At 37.3% G+C, this 20,017-nt stretch overlaps 1 protein-coding gene across 1 annotated transcript; it reads right to left on the minus strand.

Moving 5' to 3' along the window:
• Positions 1 to 279: 279 nt before the first annotated feature.
• On the minus strand, positions 280 to 19,869 carry RRAGC (Ras related GTP binding C). The gene is made up of 7 exons (XM_074305213.1): positions 19,518 to 19,869; positions 16,774 to 16,977; positions 15,837 to 16,036; positions 14,406 to 14,520; positions 12,511 to 12,653; positions 6,321 to 6,469; positions 280 to 1,940 (listed from the first exon to the last, which is right to left on the minus strand). The coding sequence occupies exons 1-7, from the start codon at positions 19,767 to 19,769 to the stop codon at positions 1,789 to 1,791; spliced, it is 1,215 nt and encodes a 404-aa protein (XP_074161314.1). The 5' UTR covers positions 19,770 to 19,869; the 3' UTR covers positions 280 to 1,788.
• Positions 19,870 to 20,017: the final 148 nt, after the last annotated feature.

Below are 20,017 nucleotides of genomic sequence, written 5' to 3' on the forward strand. Positions count from 1 at the left end.
GCACTATCTGATCTCAGATGTGTTTAGGTGAAAACTTTTAAATCTGAACAGGCACAGGTTCTATCTGGCAAGCACAAAAACTTATTTCACAGAAGAGTAACATACAAGGAAATCATCCCTGGGCTCCAAGCAGGAGGGCTGGGTGCAGAGCCTCCAAGACATTAGCCTAAAGTATTTGAAAAGAAACAAGGAATCACAAGGTTCATGGTATCTTGGAAAAAGGGAAAATGGTGAGCACAACCCATCTTCTTCCAACTTATGAAATTAGAAAACCAGGTCTTGGAGTAAAGACATTTATTGATACCCATTTGATATAGTTCAGTGAAAGAATCTATAAATATAAAAGCATTTTTTCTTTTGGATATCACCATGGTCCATGTAAATACTCAACAATCAGAATCGTCTGCAGAAAGCACTCCAAGTCTCACTGTTAGGCTTACAGAACTTAATATACATATTTAATATAACAGTGGCACTTATGTACTCAAGTGGTCCAGTGGCTTTTAAACATATAACTATTGGGCATCTGGAGGAAAACAATATGCAAATTTCAATCAACTGAAAAGATTTCAACCACCATCAAGAAAACGATCAAGAATTAATATCATGGGTAAAGAAAAGTACCACATTTGACACTTGGTGTCAGAATACTGGAGACAAAGAATGTAAACCAAACACAGGCTTGGGACCACGTGCTCTCTCTCTCCCCCATTCCCAAACAGACCGCAGTGAATCCAGCATGGTACAAGCTGTTGATGCCTTCTGGATCAGTCTGGCAAACAGCAGCAACTGGAAATAGAAACATCTATAATCCGAGAAAAAAAAATATACATACATACATATATTTTTTTTGCTCCTATCAAGGTAGCTAGAATAAAGTTAAGGAAGGGTGAGCTAAATTTTTCCATGACATGATGAACACTTCTTTCTCAGAAGAGTGAAATATGAAATCAAGTTAAAAATATTCTCGTGGTTACATTAAATCCTGATCGTGAAAGTGAAAATTGTGGTCATCTGTCATCTTCAGGAGAGAGAAACAAGCCATTTTGGTACCCAAAACTCAAGTGCGAAATTTCTCTATAGTCTCAAAGCTTTTTCCTCAATACTTTAGAGATGGGTAGCTATAGTTGAGCCCTGCATTCCAGTTGACAAGGGTTGGAAATTTTTTGCATTTCTTCAAGAAAGAATAGTGACATGTCTTTCGATGCAACCACACTGTATGTCTTCTGAGTTAGAGAGCAAGTGCATTAGTGAGTTGGTTTTCAGTGTGTGGAGTCCACAATTGGAATTGGAGAGGCAGTGTTAGCACTCAAGCAAGGCAGGGTATTTTAGACTAATCAAATGACAACTTAAGGTAAAGCTTGGGATAAGTCAATCTTCTCCATTATACTCAAATGGCAATCATTGAAACTCTCCATTGAAAGGAGGAGTTTAACTTGCTTTTGTCTCCAAGTCTGATATACTCAAACTACTAAAGGAGGACTTAAAAGAGAAAACACACACACTCAAAAAAACTTGGAGTTTCCAATGTTAACTTCAGTGGCCTCAAATGTTTTTTTTTTTTTTCATTTTCTGTTTTTTGCTTTTTTGTTTTTTAAGAAACACAGTAGTTTCAGTTGTGCAATACCAGTTGAAGGGGCTTTTATCCAAATCAGAAAATAAACCCCTGTATCCACTGGAACTGGTACCAGATTCCCACGAACCCCAGCTATTGCTGGTCCTGTCGCATACGGCATCTGACTCAAGTTTGGAGAAAGGGCCAGGGAAGAACTCCTTAAGCACTTCCCACTAGACAGCACTTCTTGGTGCCCCATTGTGAGTCACTGCTTTCATGGCACAGGGGTTGGCTTGATGGCTGCAGGCTCTGTGAGAGGTCACACCCACTTCAAAAACTTCATGAATAGCTTTTCGGAAACAGTGGAAGTTGTAGTCTATTAAACCTGCAAGAAGAAAAGAGAAGATTCCTCCTAAATGCCAATTGTAAAAGTGCTTGCTAAAATTTCAATCCGGAAGAAGAAAGGGGGGGGGAAAGCAAGATGAATAAAAGCACACAAATCCAAAAGAAAAATTCCCAAAGGTTTTTTTGTCTACTATTTCAAAAATGGGGGGAAGGGGAGGAATGGTCCACTATTTTAAAAATAGAGTAAGGTATAAAGCACACCAGATTCATAGAAAACAGGCACCCTTCTCATCACATGGACCCTAACTATCTGTAACTCCCTCAGGCAAATCACAGGCTCAATAAAACAGGGATTCTGCTATTTTACAATTTTAGAAAAGTGAGCTATTCTTAACAAACATTGAACACCAGAAAATCCTTTTGTATACTTGATAGCACATGGATGCTAAGCCTAGGAAAAATGACTACAACAATCTAAATAGAAAGACAAAAAAAGATCAAAAAAATGTGAATGCTGGTAATTATATAAATAAACTTGGAAAAAAGTTGAGAAAATGTACCTCCTTCCCTTCTTTGCTAGAGAACTATGGGTGGTTCAAATATAGCCTCAGATACTCAATAGCTAGAATTTTTAAAAATTCTTTGTTATCAGGTATGACTCAGAGATTTAAAAAAAAAAAAAAAAAAAAAGGTATCCCCAAAAATTTTTTTAATTCAACACAAATTATCAAATTGTTTTTGAAGAGCTTAACTTTTTTAGAAAGATCATGAATAAGCCAAGGCAACACAAAAGTCCAAGCTAAATGTGACAGCCTATTGGCATGATTACATACTACAAACATGCATTTTTAGCTATACATACTAATCATTTTCTAGTCTAGCAGAGTTTCAGAATTAAATCATGTTGCGAAGATTTCCCTCACAATCAACCAAGAGGCCTAATAATAACAAGCTAGATTCTACACTACACTTCAATCACTCACAAAAGTAACTTAAGTACAAGAATTATAAAAGAACATTAACTTCAACTCTAGTTAGATGATGCTTGGGTTGATTTAATTCTGGGAAAGTAATTGCTACCATTATTATTTTTTAATTATTTGATCCAGGTAAAATATGAGTGTGGCAATTAATTGTACCTAACCTCAAGAAGAGCAGTCAGGCTAAAATAAAAAAGTTGGTCAACAGATTGGCTGAAATAAAATGGATTTTTGTGGCCATAGCAATTCTCTAAGTCCCAAGTCATAGTGATCATGGGGCTAGGATGCAGAACTTGAGAAGACTTAACACATGACAGCTGTTTTCAAGCACTTACAAGGGTCCAAGAGAAAATACTTCGAAGCTGAAAAGAGGAAAACTGATGCTAGGAATATGGAGAAATTCTGTAACCCAAAATCAACCAAATTAACTCAAGAGACATCAGGTTCCCCAGGGCTAGATCTTCAAGCAAAATGCAGGTATGAACCCTTGCTTTATAGAGATTTTTTTGTTCAATTGCAGAGTGGATTAGAAGTTCCTGATGCAATCCATTTTGTTCTTCTGAAGATGATTTTTTAAATAAAGCTTTTTATTTTCAAAATATATGCATGGATAATTTGACAACATTGACTCTTGCATAGCCTTGTGTTTCAGATTTTCTTCTCCTTCACTCCGCCCTCTCCTCTGGATGGCAGACAATTTAATATATGTTAAACATGTTAAAATATATGTTAAATCCAATATGTATAAATGTTTTTATACAATTCTCTTGCTTCACAAGAGAAATCAGATCAAAAAAGTAATGAGTAAAAAACCAAAATGTAAGTGAACATCAATTAAAAGAATGAGAATATTAAAAAAAAAAAAAAAAAAAAAAAAAAAAAAAGTTCCTGTTGTCCCAATTCTGATTCTATGAAATCACTTCTTTTCTCTGAAGTTTTCTGTAAAATGGGAATAACAAGATTCGCACTCCCTATCTCCCCCCCCCCCTCCCCAAGGTCTCAAGAGGAAAAGGATTTCTAAATTTTAATATGCTATGGAAAGTTATCTCACATGATCCCATTATATCCCTGAAGCCATATTGAGAACCTCTACTACTTTACAACAATTTCCCTCAATACCATTTGTACCATTTTCATCACTAATGTGGCAGATGTAATGGCAGTCAAGAGGATATCTATTCTGTTTTTCAAATTCCATATCACAACTTTACTCCTAAATTCATGGTTCCAAATGAACAGAAGTATGGGCAGAACCATGAAAGGAACAAAAAAGATACTAAATGTAAAATGCTTAACACTGTGCCTGGTATCTAATAAGTAAGTACTATGTAAGAGTTAGTAATTACTGTTATTATTATTATTGGTGGTGGCTCTTGTGAACTACTTTTTTCATTTAAAAATACATTCTTTGTTATCACGTATGGTTGAAAAAGAATCATGAGTAGTTGTATGATTTAAAATTATGTGATGGAGAAAAATAACAAGAACAAATATGAAATAGTACAGGAAACCAATAGCCTCAGAACAGGATAGGAGAAGACAAAAAAATCCAAAAAGTGTTCTATGCATTCCCATGCTTTATACTGGTTATCTATCCCCTATGCCTAGAATGTACTCTCATCCCACCTCACATCTACCTCTAACAAGGACTGTGTTGCCTTCTAAACAATGCTCAAGTAACATCTTCTCCAAGAAACCTCTTAAGATGCTAGTGTCTTCCCCAAAAAATGTACTTTTGTGTCTGTTTTGTATCGATTATTTATATACGTGTCAATCAAATGTAAGCTCCTTGAAGCAGGGACTATTTCATTTTCAACCCTGTATCCCTGGCATCCAGTGCTTGATACATAGTAGGTATTTAACAAATGTTTGTTGTGATTCATAATTTGACCACAAGCTCAGTATTACTTAACAGTCATAGCCAAAAAAAATCTAAGTCCACAGCCACAAGGATAATATCCAACTATATTATATATGCTGGTCATATATCATAGCCAGAATATTATGCTCAGTTCTAAGTATGCTATTTTTAAATTTGGTTTTATTTTTTATTGATACCTTTTGGTTTCACATCACATTCATTTCTCAGTGCCTCCTTCCCCAACCACCAATCCATCTAAGACAACCTTTGTAAAGTTAATTCAGTAAAACTAACCAACCCATCAACTCTGCCTTATAGTATATACACAATTCTACATTCATAGTTCCCCACTTCTGCAATGACTGGAGAAGGAATGAGTACATTATTTTAAGAGCGCTATTAACAAATGGGAACCTGTCCAGAGGAAAATGACCAGGATGATAAGGGGACCAGAAATCATGGAACATGTAGAATTGAGAACTAGGGAGCATTTGAGCTACCCAGAAAAAAAAATTAAGAAAAAAGACTTGGGGAGCAAAGGAACCACGACTAACATCTTCAAATATATAAAGGACGAGTATAACTGGCACCAACAGAGACATTGCAGCAGAAGTGATTCTGCCTCAATCAGGATGACTTTTCCAACAATTGGAAGTATTCAATAATGGAACAGATCTGTTTGTTCAATTGTCAAGAAGTGAGTTCCCTCTCACTGTTACAAGCAAGGCAGAAACTAGATAACTATCAGATATGGCATAGAGGAAAATCCAGTAAGGGTCTGAGTCATCCTCTAAGGCTCCATTCAATTCTGAGATCTTAATATTTTTTAAATGCAATTATTAGTAATTCTCTGGAGAGGCAACTTCCATTTTTTACATTTGGCAGATCATCTACTCCTAGGATACTAAGCACTTAATACAGGGTTTTTTGGTGTTTTTTTTTTTTACAATCTTGACATTTGGCACCTTATTTGAATCACTTCACATCCTTTCCAACCCAGTTTATGTGTTGAACTAATACAGATTCATTTTATCAAATAATTTGATTAAAATAATGTTTAAAGTAAATTTAAGTTAGAGAGGGGAGAGATTTGATGAAATCCAAAGTTAATCACTCGCAGCCTTTCCATTGACATCCTCTCCCAACATATATCATCTCACCCTCACCTCTATCCCTACTCCAATTTCCCCCTTCTATTTCAGAAACTATAATCAGTCACTGCTCCTGAAAATGAAAATAATTTATCATCTTACTCACTTATGGTTCCCTTCACCATTTCTATAACTTTCCAAACCAAAGTAACCCTCTGTAGTCACCATTCCCAGTTATGTGTTGCTTCCTCCATTGAAATATAATTGTTCCTTGGGGGAACAGACCATCTTCCCTTCTGTATCTGTATCCCTAGTGTTTAGCAGAATGCTTTTTAATTATTTTTTTATTCATTTGTTTATTCATTAGGGATTACTCATTTTTCATAATAAGTCCATAACATTCCATTATTATTTTCTGCTATAGTCAAAGGAAAATAAAGTAAAACAAAGAACTTTACATAAATATAGCTTTTAAAAGGCGCCATTACCTTTACGTTCAAAGCTTTCTTCCCTAAGAATGCAGACCAGTGCCAAAAATTTTGTCACTTCCTTTAAATAAAGGACAGTTGTGTTATTTAGTTTGATAATTGCCATAGATTCTTTATCATATGCACTTCCACTGCCATCTTCCTTTAACCTATTTAAAAGAAAGAACTTTTTGTCACATGTTCCCAATCAGATTTCCCAATACCCAACCTTCACCTACAACATAATTAAATTGCAAATCATCACCATTATCCTATACAGAAATATACAGTATGGCAAGTACTTCATCCCAACACCTTTAATGGCTTTCAATAATAATGAATACTAAATTAAAAATATTTGAGTTTGCCAGAGCATTTTGTCAATGCCAAATTTCTTCATCTCAGAAGTGGTTAAGTAAAAAAAGTCATTTAGTGTGCTTTGATTTTAATAGACAACGATAGAAAAGATTTTAATCTAGCATGAGGTTCATAAAGGTGTGATCACAAAAGATTCTATATAACTCGTAATTTCTAGGCTACACATTAGTTTCTATAGGATGGCAGCAATGTTTGTGGTCTCTGAAACATTTCACCAAATAGGTTCATGCTCCTATCTGCCTTAAATCGATTTCTAAACATTTGACTCAAATGCTTTACACACTCTCTTTCCCATTTCTTTCAAGTCTAGTGGGAACTGAAGCCCTGTGAAAAAACATTCTTCCCTTGAGAAAATTTCTATGTTCAAAGATATGTCCTTTTTAACAAGTTTTTTTTTTTTCCTCACACAGTCTTTAGAGCATCCCAAATGAGATGGAGAACACTGATTAAATGATTTTTTTTAAAAGCCTCCTTTAAAATGTCATTTAAAATTATTCTATGGTAGGTGATAGACACTCTGCATATCATTACAAAAACTCAAGTCACTGAGGAAATATGTAAGACTTTGAAGTCCCTAACTTTTCACTAAAGAATGCCATTGGTAACTTCCAACTATACCCAGTGATGGCTGCTTGTGTGTCACTGAATCAGTTTCCAGTCATGGCTGATTCTTCATGATGCCATTTGGGGTTTTCTTGGCAAAGATACTAAAGTGATTTGCCATTTCCTCCTCCCCCTCATTTTACAGATGAGAGACTGAGGCGAACACAGTGAAGTGACTTGCCCAGGGTCACACAGCTAGTGTCTGTGGCTGAATTTGAATTCAAGTCTTCCTGACTCTAGGTTTATCTCACTCTATTTACTGTACCATCTAGCTGCCTCATATCCAACTACCAATAGGGGAAAAGAGAAGAAAAGGAAACTTATTTATCTTGAAATGTAGAGTAGAAAATTCTCTTCCAGAGAGAGGGAGGTTAACAAGAATCTATTTTATCTTCTCAGTGTTGATATAATATATAGTGTTCTCTTCTAATTTCTATGTATGGAATAAAAAAAAGGAACTGAATATTATACATTATGATTTTATCAACAGGCTCAGAAAGAAGGCATTTAGAGAAGTGATCGCATCAGATGAAGGACCCATAGACAGAGGTCTTGAAAAGTTACAAAAGTTTCTGATCCTAACCTTGCTGGAAATGCTGAAGTCATGTACCAAATAAAATAAAGTTCTATTTGAGAACAATTAAAGTTTAATGAGAATTGTGCTGATTTGTATTTGAGTGTTTCTTTAAAAAGCTTATTAGTAAACATCATCTTTTAAGTATATTCATCATTTATGTTTAGCCACCTTAATACAGAGTGATTTTTTAATAAGGAAGAAACACATGCTTATTTAAGTCTCAAGCAAAAGCTTTACTGATTAGACTGTGTGATCATCCTGAGACACCATTTTGTGACAGTAAATCCTAAATTCAGTAAACAGAAATCACCTCTTAGAGCTAAAACTACAAACCCAAAGTTACAAAGTGAGAATAAAATATTATAAGGGGGAAAGCATAAGGCTCTAGCCACAATATTCCAGATACTCACATGCAAAACTGGCAATTTTAGTTACCTCAAATTTACTCTCCTAGTACAATTTATTTGTATTGTTTTCAGGGGTAGGTAGAGGGCGCCATAGTGCAAAGAGCATCAGGCCTAAAGACTCATCTTCCTGAGTTCAAATCTGGCTTCGGACACTAGCTGTGTGACCCTGGGCAAGACACTTAACTCTGTCTGCCTCAGTTTCTTCATCTGTAAAATGAGCTAGAGAAGGAATAATAAACCATTACACTGTCTTTGCCAAGAAAACCCCAAAGTGGTTACAAAAGAATCAGACATAACTAAAACAATTGAATAACATCAATTTATTTGGATTTGTGTTAAAATGCTGATGGAAAGTAAAGATAAAATGGGAATAAAGAGAACCCTAACAGGTATTATATAGGCTCTTATGAGCAAAAATGTAGTACAGATACTTCAAGTGCTTCTGAAATATAGGGAACTTTGAATCCTATTGTGTTTTATAACCATTACTTCATCAATAGAGATACAATGTCCTTGAATAGACTTCAACCATCACTTTTTTCACAATAACCTGTCCTGATTTCTGGAGGAAAAAAAAAAAAAAATGGAGGAAAAAATATCAAAGTATTAAAACCTAAGCATATTTTAGCACTTCCCCAAAACAAGGGCCCTTCAATATTTTCCTTTCTAAAAAAGGCTTAATGTACCAAAGGAACAATTTTATTATGCCACAATTTTATTGATGTACCACTATTTGTTTATTCTTAGCATATTTCATATCTTCAGGACCAGCAGGTCAGCATTTACAGATTCTTTCACTATATTTCAAACCCCAAAACATTCTAGGGACAAATTACTTTGAGAAACACTGAGAGAACTAAGTACAAGGGGAAAAAAAATTAAAGTAGTATCCAAATCTGTTTCACAAAGATGCTAAAAATTTCTGACAAGTACACAACAGCTTATGCAAGGATTAAAAAAAACCTATTTTGCTTGTCAAAATCAAATGTCTCATTTATTATACTGGATTTTGTTTGGTTGGGTTTTTTGCCTTACTTAAAACAAAAATGTTGATTATTTATTAAAATTAAGCACAAAGAGCTATCTTACCTACTCTTCAGACTACTTGTACTTCCACTATGATTCTTCTCAACTCAATCCCCTATGCAAACATCCCCATCCCCTACCCTGCTATCTCTCAAATAAGGACCTAAGTTTCCTTTAAGTTACTACTAGCAAATCTGGGAGACATGGATAAAACATAAAGTGACAAATTTAAAAAAGAAAAGCTACAAATCTTCAAGTTTTTTACTAGAATGTGCCTGTAATTCACTGAAATCTCAAAATATCTACTCAGCTTTCCCAAATTCACAGCATCACAAAAACTGAACAGGAAGGGATTGAAGAGGTCATTCAGTCCACCCTGAGTCCCCTGCCAATAGTCCATTTGAAGATTTCCAATAACAATAACATATATAATGATAAGAATATTAATATTCAGATAGTGCTTTAAGGTTTACAAATTACTTTACAAAGATTATCTCCTTTAGTCCTCCTGGCAGTGCTAAAGCTAGGTACTATTATCCCAAATATATAGGTGGGGAAACTGTGGCAAGAGAGATTAAATGATTTGTCTAAGTGCCAGGCAGGATTCAAACTCAGGTCTTCTCAATTTCAAGTCCCATTGTGCCACCTGGCTGTCTTCAATGATGGAGACCAAAATATTTCCCAAAGTAATTCCCCTAAGAGGCAGCTAGGTGTCACAGGGGATGGCACTAGACTTGTTAGCCTAGGAAAGCCCCTCACTTACACAAGTCTATCTCCTCCCTTTCTAAAACGAGAAGGTTAAACTCTACAGCTAGCTTTAAGAGTATAATAATACGTTTCAGAATCCTTAGATTCTTCTAATGTTTGGACACTTTATCCTTAGAACAAACTGAAACCGTTTTCCCCCTTCTGCACGGGAGAATACCTCAGAATCTGATACCAACTAGCTCCAGCTCCACTTACCCAACTGTGTGTTATATGGTCAGACTAAATGTCTCCAACTCCTTTTTTAGCTAACACTTTCCCTTTTCCCAGTTCATCTCTTGGTTTAGGGCACCAGAATTGGTGCATTAATGGGGCATTGTGGTCCCTTCCAGAACTGGCTCCTAGTCTTCTTGTCACATACAAGACCCCTTTGGCATGATACTTCTGCTTTGTAGCTGACCTCAGTCTACTGCCTCCGAGGAAAAAAAGTTCTTCTCACACCAGATACGAACTAGTCTCTGGATTTCAGACCACCTTAAAATGGTCATCTCCTTTATTCCTATGGGATGTTTTCAACTCTTTAGCCTCTAGAATTTTACTGTCATTTCCACACATTCCTCTCAGGCCTGATTCAGTTTGCCCAAAACATATTCACTAGTCACTTAGACCTACTACTTCTAATAGCTCATTGAATACAACTTTAGTCCTTTGCTTCCCTTTTTAAAAATCTATCTCCATTCCCAAACAAGGAATTAAATTTTTCTAAATTTCTAGCAATAAATTTTAATCAGAAAAGATTTTATAAATGCACAAATAGTAGTTGAAACATCCCAGCCCATTCTTCATAATAAGACAGCTGATAAAATGGCTATTTTTCCTCTTGTTTCCACTCACTTTTTTTTTACTTAAGCTAGAACAAAAATCTTATTCACTAACAAAAAAAAAAAAAAAAAAGAATACATACAGATAGAGAGATACATACCAGTTCTCATATTAAGAAGATGATGAAATAAAAACAAAAGAGAAACTGAGCAAAGTGACAGGAAAGGCAAGTGATAGGGAAGACAAACAGCAGACTAGAGAGGAAGGGAATTAGGATCAAAGAATTAGGACAAAACTGAGGCAAAAAATTACTCCCTAGAAAGAGTTTAAAACAATCAAAACTTCTCTATGAAAGTCACAAAATCTCCAAAAGAAGCAAAACATAATCTCCAGGCTGCATAACATGGGTCAAACCAAACAATACAGAAAAGATTAAGAGAAACAGACCAAGGTAAGCTCAAGAACATCTGCAAAAAGGACACGTGTGTAAAGAGCCAAATGGGGGGGGCGGGGGTGGGGAGGAAGTGGAGGCAAAACAAGCCAAAGGATCAGGGAACCCATAAAGAGGGAAAGCCAGACAGGCTGACATAAGAGATGAACATGAGAAAAGACAAGGGACTAGAATAGCAAAGATGACAAAAGAGGGAACAAAGGTGGGAGAGGGAGTTTATCCAATTCTTGGGCTAGCATGATAGGGCCCAAGAAAAGACAAAGAACATGGCAGTATGAGAAGAAGCAAGCATTGTGCTTGGAGTAAGTAGAAGTGGGAGCTCACATCTGCCACTCTCCTAGTAGCTGGGGGGAGGGAGGCCTATAAACAAGACCCAGAAGCTAAGCCTAAGTTTCCACATCTGTAAAATGAAGGTCAGTGCTTGTAAAAAGCACTGAAGCACTTCCCTCATAGGTCTAACATGGAAAGCCAATGAGACAAGGGGGCTTGAAATGCTAAAGAAATGCTACTTCTTGCTGTTATGTAACCAACAAACTTTTCTTATGTTCCTTAATCTTAAACTCCAACAAAACAGAGGTTATTGTTCTCTAGAAAATCTATCAACCCTCCAAAATTTTGGAAGTCACATCCTTTTGGATATTCTGCAAACCTGTTGATCTGTTTTTACTTTCTAACTAAACTCTCACTCCAAAAATACACCCCCCAAAATCAGACAAGCTATGAAGAAGTTTGTTTTTTCAGCCTTAGGAGTGAATCTTTTCTTCCTAGACATAAAAGCTCTGATATCCAAAATTATGTTGCTTTTTAAAGATCAGAACCTCCTTTCTCCTCGGGGCCTGAAGTTTACATTAGGAACTACCACACAATATATTATTCTAAACTTTTTTAGTAATGCCAGACCAGCGTCATTTAGATTCAATGGAAATAAAGACTACAAATAACATTCTCTTCCTCCCCCTTACCTAACACATACCTATATTTTTTCAAAAAAAAAAAGAATTTATCACCAATTCTAAGTGAAACAAGGACTACCTAGAAAGAGTTTAAAACCTTAATCAAAACTCCCAAGGCTCTTCTCTATGAGACTCAGAACCTCCAAAAGAAAGGTTGCATAATATAGGCCAAACCAAATCTGCCTCATGGACTAGGTAAAAATTAAGAAATTAAAGGCCCAGGTTTAACTCAAGAAAGGTTTTAACCTCCTATCACAGAGGAAGAGAGCTTCAGAAATAGGTCACTTACCCATATATACAAGATACATCAATTACAACATCAATCATGTCACAGCACAGTTCATATGACTGCATATCCACAGGGGAGCTGTCTGTTGCAATGTAGATTTTACTGACAACATCGAAGAGAAAAGCTTTTTCAATACCTGAATTCTTTAAAAAACAAAAATTAGAAAACTGTTCAGTCATTCTCAAATACCATAATTTATAAGATTATGGAGTATTATTTTTAATAATAATAGTCTTATTTTTCAAAATATATGCAAAAATAATTTTCAAAATCCACCTTTGCAAAATAATCATTCACATTCACTTCTGAAATGACTAACCCTTTGTAGAGACATTCTTAACATCTGAAATAAAAAAATGAAATTACTTTGCTGTTTTAGATGACCCATGATATCACGAAATTTCACTTTGTCCTCCTTTTGCTATCTATCACTGAAAAGTACTATTTTCCAAGAATAGTTAACATTTATATAGTGTTTACTATGAACCAATAGCTATACCAAGCACTTTACAATTATTATCTCATTTGATTCTCACAACAACCCTGAAAGGTAGTTGCTATTACTATCCCCATTTTACAGATTAAGAAACTGAGGCAAAGAAAGATTAAGTGCCTTGCCCAAGATCCCATAGTAAGTATCTTAAGACTGGATGGGGAGGCTCAGGTCTTGGAGACTCCAAGCCCAATGCTCTATCTCATATACCATCTACCTAACCTCAAAGAGAATGCCATAGAAAAAAATGATAAAATAGATTTTCCCCACTATTCCAGTCATTCTGTTTTAAAATGTTCAAAATTGCTCAAATTAACCCTAACTTTCAATGTTACAGCTTCAAACTGCTCGGAATCTGCATGTCACAATGACCATGAGATAATCAAATATTGGTTTTCTATAAATATGAAAAGAGCAGAGCTTTGCTTCTACCCAAATGAAATAAGCCATATTGAACAAAGACACATACTGGCCAATACAAGATCACTAGATTACCATTAAGTAACATAATGGCTTAGCTACCAATCTGACTGAGCAATTCCTTATTTACTGAACTGATTCCTCAAAATAGAAAGTAAAGTATGATATGTAATTAAGACTTCGTTTTTAAATCAATGGGAAAATGATCAGGTTTTTAGTCTGAAAATCATCAATTACATATGCCAGAAATTATAAGAATACAATAAAGGGACCTGAAAAATAATTTCACCTGGAAACATCATTTTATAGGTGTGAAAATTAATACCAGATCAGTGAAATATTATGACTGAGTTCACACTGATAGGGAAAGAATTGAGACACTAACTCAGGCCCCCCACACTCCTACCTAGTATACTTTCTAACAAAATATCGGAATCAAGACTGATGTCATGAGCTCAGAATCACCCTCTTTTTTCTTAAGCTACTATAGTTCTTTGATATTTTGAAGGTATTTTCTAATCATAAGCAAATAATGTTCTAGTTGAAGCAGCTGGTAGCACAGTAGACTGATAGTTGTGCCTAGAGTTCAGGAAGATCTGAATTCAAACGTAGCTGATAAGTTATATGATCCTGGGCAAGGCACTTAAGTTCTATTTGCCCTAAGTTTCCTCAAAAGTATATAGGAATAATAACACCACCTACCTGCAGGGTTTTTGTGAGGATCAAATGAGATAATATTTGTAAAGTACTTAACACAGTACCTAACATGCAGGAGGCACTATATTAAAGTTTATTCTTTTCTCCTTCCCCTATAAAAAGAATTTAAAAACTCTTCTCTGCATTTCATTAATTATAAAAGCAAACAGTATTTAGGAATGGAAAAAGACCAAAAAAATACTTAAATAAATTAAACCCATTCTGAAACTGTGACAACACTAAAATAATGTTCCTACAACTAGAATAAATTAAACAGCTTACTTACAGATATAAAGATATTTAATAGGTTTTCCAAGGTCGGCAGTTGTGGAATGAGCTTCTGCACCACCTTACTAAAGGCTTCAAATATTGAATGGTCATAGATACTAGTCAAATAAAAGCTGCAAAACACAACCCAATTTTATTAATCTGAAAAACATTTTGCACATAGTCTCTTCTTAACAATAACATGTAAAATTTTAAATATCAAAATACTTAATTTCAACTTACTGGCTGGCATCTTTAAGTCTTGAGCAGAAGACTTGATTTTGTCATCCCCACTGTCCAATGTACAAGGCATGATTATAAACAATGAGACTGCTTCTCAGTGTCTTATAGAAATCAGTCTCATTCTATTACCATCATACCATGTACATTTGAAGTTGTGCCAGGGAGGATTTGAGACTGCAGATGTATGAGCATGGATCTAAGTCTTTGGAATCTAATCCAAAAGGCTCGGTTTCTCAATTACAAAACTGAGCAGAGGTCACAGATGGGAACCAAGAGCAAGCTCAATCCAGAGAAGACATCAGTGACATCTGTTAAATAATAAATGTAATGAAAGCTTGTCTTATCCTTCTTTGTGGGGAGAATGCAAGATGCAGGAACAACACTGCAGTGAACTTTTCTTCCCTTTAATTGTTGGGATTCTTCCTAAAGAGGGGTTTCTGGAAATGTTTTTAAAGTGAAATATATATATATATATATATATATATATATATATATTAACTTCAAAATAAACAGCAAGATAAGAAATTTCACCTGCAACATGAAGATGGCTGAAATCTAGGGAGATTGCACAGTAGAGCAAACATTTAAATGGAAAGTCATGATCACCTGCCTCACAAATATTCTTTAGTATAATCACAAAGCAACAGCTGTTGTTCTTTCCATTGCAGACAGTTTGCAGTATTAGGACTAAGGCCAACTAAAAGCCCCAGTGCACTTAACTATAGAGGCTCATAAACTATCACCTACTTCAGAAAAGAACCAGGACTTTTTAGAGTCCACCAAGCTCAAAGGTCTGCCCTACTCCATCAAAGCTTCTATACCAAACACTGTTCTGCTTAGTTCTACCCTCTCTCCTAAGACTGAGGACAGACTGCCAAACAAATAAATAGCTTGAACTAAACGATGGCATTGATGTAGAATGTTCTGCAACTAATCACCTAATAAAACACCCAAATACTAAGGAGATGATTCCTTGTACTAAATTCGGCAAGATCTTTTTATGCCAAAACAGAGAAGTCTCAAATCACCTTTTTTTTTTTTTTTTTTTTTTTTTTAAGAAAATACTAATTTTAAGGTTGAGAGAGGGGAAAGAACATTTTAAAAATGGTTCTGTGGGAGGGAACATCAACAAAGAAAGCCATGGCATGTGCACTGACACAAATACAAGCATTTTTCCAAGGTTCTTAAAGAAAGAACACATAATTACCTAAGATGGAGTTTTTCTAGACCAGCATCTGCAAGGTCATCATTGGCCCGCTGATGAATGTCCCTCTGAGTTTCTATTTTATGATCATCAGACAAGCCATCAACTTTATGAATAAAAACTTCAAAGTTCATTTCTGGATTAACTTTGTAGGCTTTAGAAACAGTGATGTGAAGTCTTGTTAAAGCCTCCATGTAGTCATCCTATAAAACAGAAACAGAAATTGAACAACAGAAATCTATCAAATTTCCTTGACTCAAAATCTCCTTCCTTTCTGTTAAGACAACATAATCCCATATCCCAAAGTATCTATAAACTTTGATAACTACACAAATTCTTTGGAAATATAACACATATCCCTTCCAATCAATCCTAAATATGTTTTCTAGTTATAAATTTTCTAACAAGTTTAAATGTGACATTCTCTGTGAAAATGCACACGAGTGCACCCACACACCCCCCCACACACCCACACCCACACCCAGGATTAGGTAGGACCCACATTCTTCCATCACAACCTCTATTATTTCAAACTCATCCTTAAATAGTTTCTTAAATCAGATAAATGGGAAAACACGTTCCTTCTATATTACAGGACACAGATAAATTTGTTAATTGGTCTAAAAATCTACTTCACCATTGTTACTAAAAGGTATTGAGTTACCTATCATTCATGAGCCAATAAAAAGGAAACACAATAAAGATCTCAGAACTTCAGAATGCCAAATGTCCCCAACTACTAACCTTCCATATTTAAAGATTGACAAGTTCCTCATGTGCCACTTACTTCCTCAATTCTATCTTAAAATGCTGATAACTAATCTACTGGCAATTAGTATAAACATTTGAGAAACAAAGGTCAGAGAAAGTGAATCTTTTCCTTTCTTCCCTATGCTTTTACAACCAATTTTAAAAGAAAGCAAAATCTGATTATAACCACCTGTGCATCAATGACATATATTAATGCCCCTGTGCCCCTGAAGATCATCTCATAGTCAAAGGTTGGATCAAAAAAGTCCATTTGCCCAGGAAAGTCCCATATCTGGAAATTCACAAAGGAGCTATTGGAAATGTCATCTTTGTAAATTTTGTTGGTGCTTTCCAAAAAGAGGGTCTCGTTGGGTGACATTTTATGAAACACCACCTGTTAAAAGAAATAAAAGTTCAGTCTTATCACTGGTTACAAACTTGGTATACATCATTCAAAAACCAGCTCTAGATTGGTAAAAATTAATCATGAACCAATAAATAAATATAAGAATAGCCTTCTAGAAGTTAATGGGCCTAAATTATCCTTCCACAGGGTCTAATCATTGTCTTTTAAATTTGCTAAAAGGTCTGTCCATTAAATTACTGATTATTCATTAAAAGAAAATTGGGAACTCCAAAATGTTTGCCTTATTCTCAACCTTTACTTAAAGGTCCTGCCTTCATAAACAATTTACCATTTAGGATGAGCTTATAGGATTTAAGGGGAGGGAGAAGAGAAACTGGAAGTGACTTTAGAGTCCCTCCCCCTCTTTTAACAGACCTAGACATCAAGGTCCAAAGTCATGGAAAGGCCTTGCCTTCAAAAGTGAATATCAGACAATTATTTGCAAAATTAGGGTTAACAACAGATCTGCTAACTCTAAACATACCACGCTACTATTATATCTTCACATTTTTTAATCCCGATTTACTCTTTACACTCACATTAATAGGAACTTTTAAATTTATATCACATGGTGAACATTTTTACTTTTGGCTAAAGTCTACTTAGGGATTACTTAAAACAATACACTGAAATTTAAGGGTCTCTGTTAAAGGAACACAAACTCTAAAATATTACTACCTATTAAACCCTCCTAAGCAACATCTCGAATAAATGGATTTTGTCAGATTTATGTGTTTGTTTTTGGAAAAATAAAATGGATAACCCTCAAGATTGAATAAATGAGCAATAACTGAAGAAGTATTTAGAGCTACAGCAGGCACTTTGTACATGGAAGATGAAAGACAATGTAAAAATAGTAATATAACTTAATATTGTCTTCAAATGGGGAGGTGACAATATTCCAATGAACATTAAGGCAATTTCTGAAAGCATAAGTGCCCAGGATTTCACAGAATCCTACACTGAGAGCTAGAAGGGAATCTAACAAGCCATCTAGTCTAGGAAAAATTGAGGCTAGAGGTCCACCAAAAGTGAGGAGCAAAAGTAGGATTTGAACCCAAATCCTCCCACATTAAAAACCCAGCATTCTTGCCACTGCACCACAGCAGATGCCTCTTAATCATGTTATACCTACTATATACAAAGCCCACTGCTCTGCACTGGGGAGATACAAAAATAAATGTCTGGTCCCTGCCTTCAAAGACCCAACTAGTTTAGAAACAATCATAAAACAACATAGGACACAAAAGCACAGGGAAGGTAACAAAGTAACAAGAGAATTCAGAGAAAGAGGTTACTTTCTGCTAAGAGCAAAGGCAGCTGAGCTTGGGTCTTACAAGTTTGGAATTAACAAGGGCCTTAAGAGAGGGCAAGGCCTTAATTTCGACTGGGCCGAGGTCACAAAGGTAGTGGATATTCTGGTCAGGATTCAGACACATTTTCTCATATTAGTCTCAATGAAAACCCAACCCATTCTGGAGTCAGACTTCAGGTCTTAATACTCTGGGCGATCTCAGGCAAGCCACTCCACCTCTCAGGGAGACGGCGTCTTTATGGGGGTAATGCCGGGTACTAGAAATCTCTCCCGATTCAAAAATCTTTGAGGGCAGACTTCCTAACAAATTAGAAATCGCCTCTTTTCTTCCTCATAGACCCAACCACGGTGGAGATTGGCTTCACTTCTGTCTAGAAAATCCTTCCCAACACCTCAAGATAGAAAGATAATTTAACACTGCCGTCCATTTCACCATGCCTAAGAGAGTCTGTGACACTAACAAATTCTTTAAGCAGATTTGATTGGGTTTCTGTAAACCTAAATCACCTCTGCCCAAAGCCGTGGGATTCAAACAATTAGAGCTCGACCTGGGAAATCCAGAACATCTCATTCAGTTTTTTAGAAAGGAAGAACCTAAAAGTAAAAGAAGGAAAAGGCTACAGTCCTGGGCTTTCCAGACTATCTGGTCCGGGGCCTTTGATCCGAGGACGGACATGAAGGCCCACGCTTATCCCAAGTCATCCCGGGATTGAGCGGCGGAGCCCGGGGACCAAGAGAAGGACCCACGAAGGGTCCGTGCAAACGCAAAGCCTGCCACCTAGGCCTCCCTGGGGACCCGGTCTCACCCTCTTCTCGGGTCTCAGTTTCCTCTGCTATAACAATGAGTAAAAAGAACCAGAGAGCCTCGGTGCTGCGGCGCCCGCGGGAGCCTCGGGAGCACGGATCTAAAAATGCGAGGGGCTTTCCAGGCCAAGCACGTCAGTTTACAGATGAGGATAATCAAGGTACGAAGGTGGAAGAGGAACAGGCGGGGAGAGGGGAGGGGGAGGGATGGGGCTCCCTCCGACGTCTCCCGGCAGGGGCAGAGCCCGGAGCCGCGGTTCTCCCTCCCCGCGACGGGCTGGGCGTGGGCAGCGCGATGCTGCCAGGGCCGCGGCCTCCGGGGGGTGGGGGACGGACTCCGGACCCGCCCCCTGCTTCGCTATCCCAAGCCGGGGTTCTAGAGGAGCTTCGCGGAGACGCCCGGCCTCACCTTCTGGATGGACGACTTGCCGCTACGCCGGAGCCCCATAAGCAGGATCCGCGGCTTGGAGCTGTCGCCGCCGCCCGCGCCGCAGCCGCCGCCCGCCCCCGGCCCGGCCGAGCCTCCTCCCGCCGCCGCCACCACGGCAGCCTCCTCCTCCTCCTCCTCCACGCCGTAGCCGAAGTCCTTGGGGAAAGAGTCGGCCGCACCGTAGCTACCGGAGAGCGGCGCCTCGTCCCCCCCTCCATACTGCAGCGACATCGTCCCGGAGCCGCTGCCTGCGCCCCAATAGGACAAGCCAGGCCAGGCCAGGCCAGGCCGCCCCTCTGCAGCTGCCGGCCAGCCGCCCCCTGCCGCTGCTGCCGCCGCCCGAACCGGCCCCGACCCTTCCCGCCCCTCGCCACGCTCATTGGGTCGACGCCCAAGCTTAGCCTTTTAATTGGTCCCTACCGCTGCCACTCTGAAGCAGCCTGGTGGGTGGTGCCTCATCACGTGCTTTACGTCACCTG

Source organism: Sminthopsis crassicaudata, chromosome 3 (genome assembly GCF_048593235.1).
Source record: "Sminthopsis crassicaudata isolate SCR6 chromosome 3, ASM4859323v1, whole genome shotgun sequence".
Lineage (NCBI taxonomy): Eukaryota > Metazoa > Chordata > Mammalia > Dasyuromorphia > Dasyuridae > Sminthopsis > Sminthopsis crassicaudata.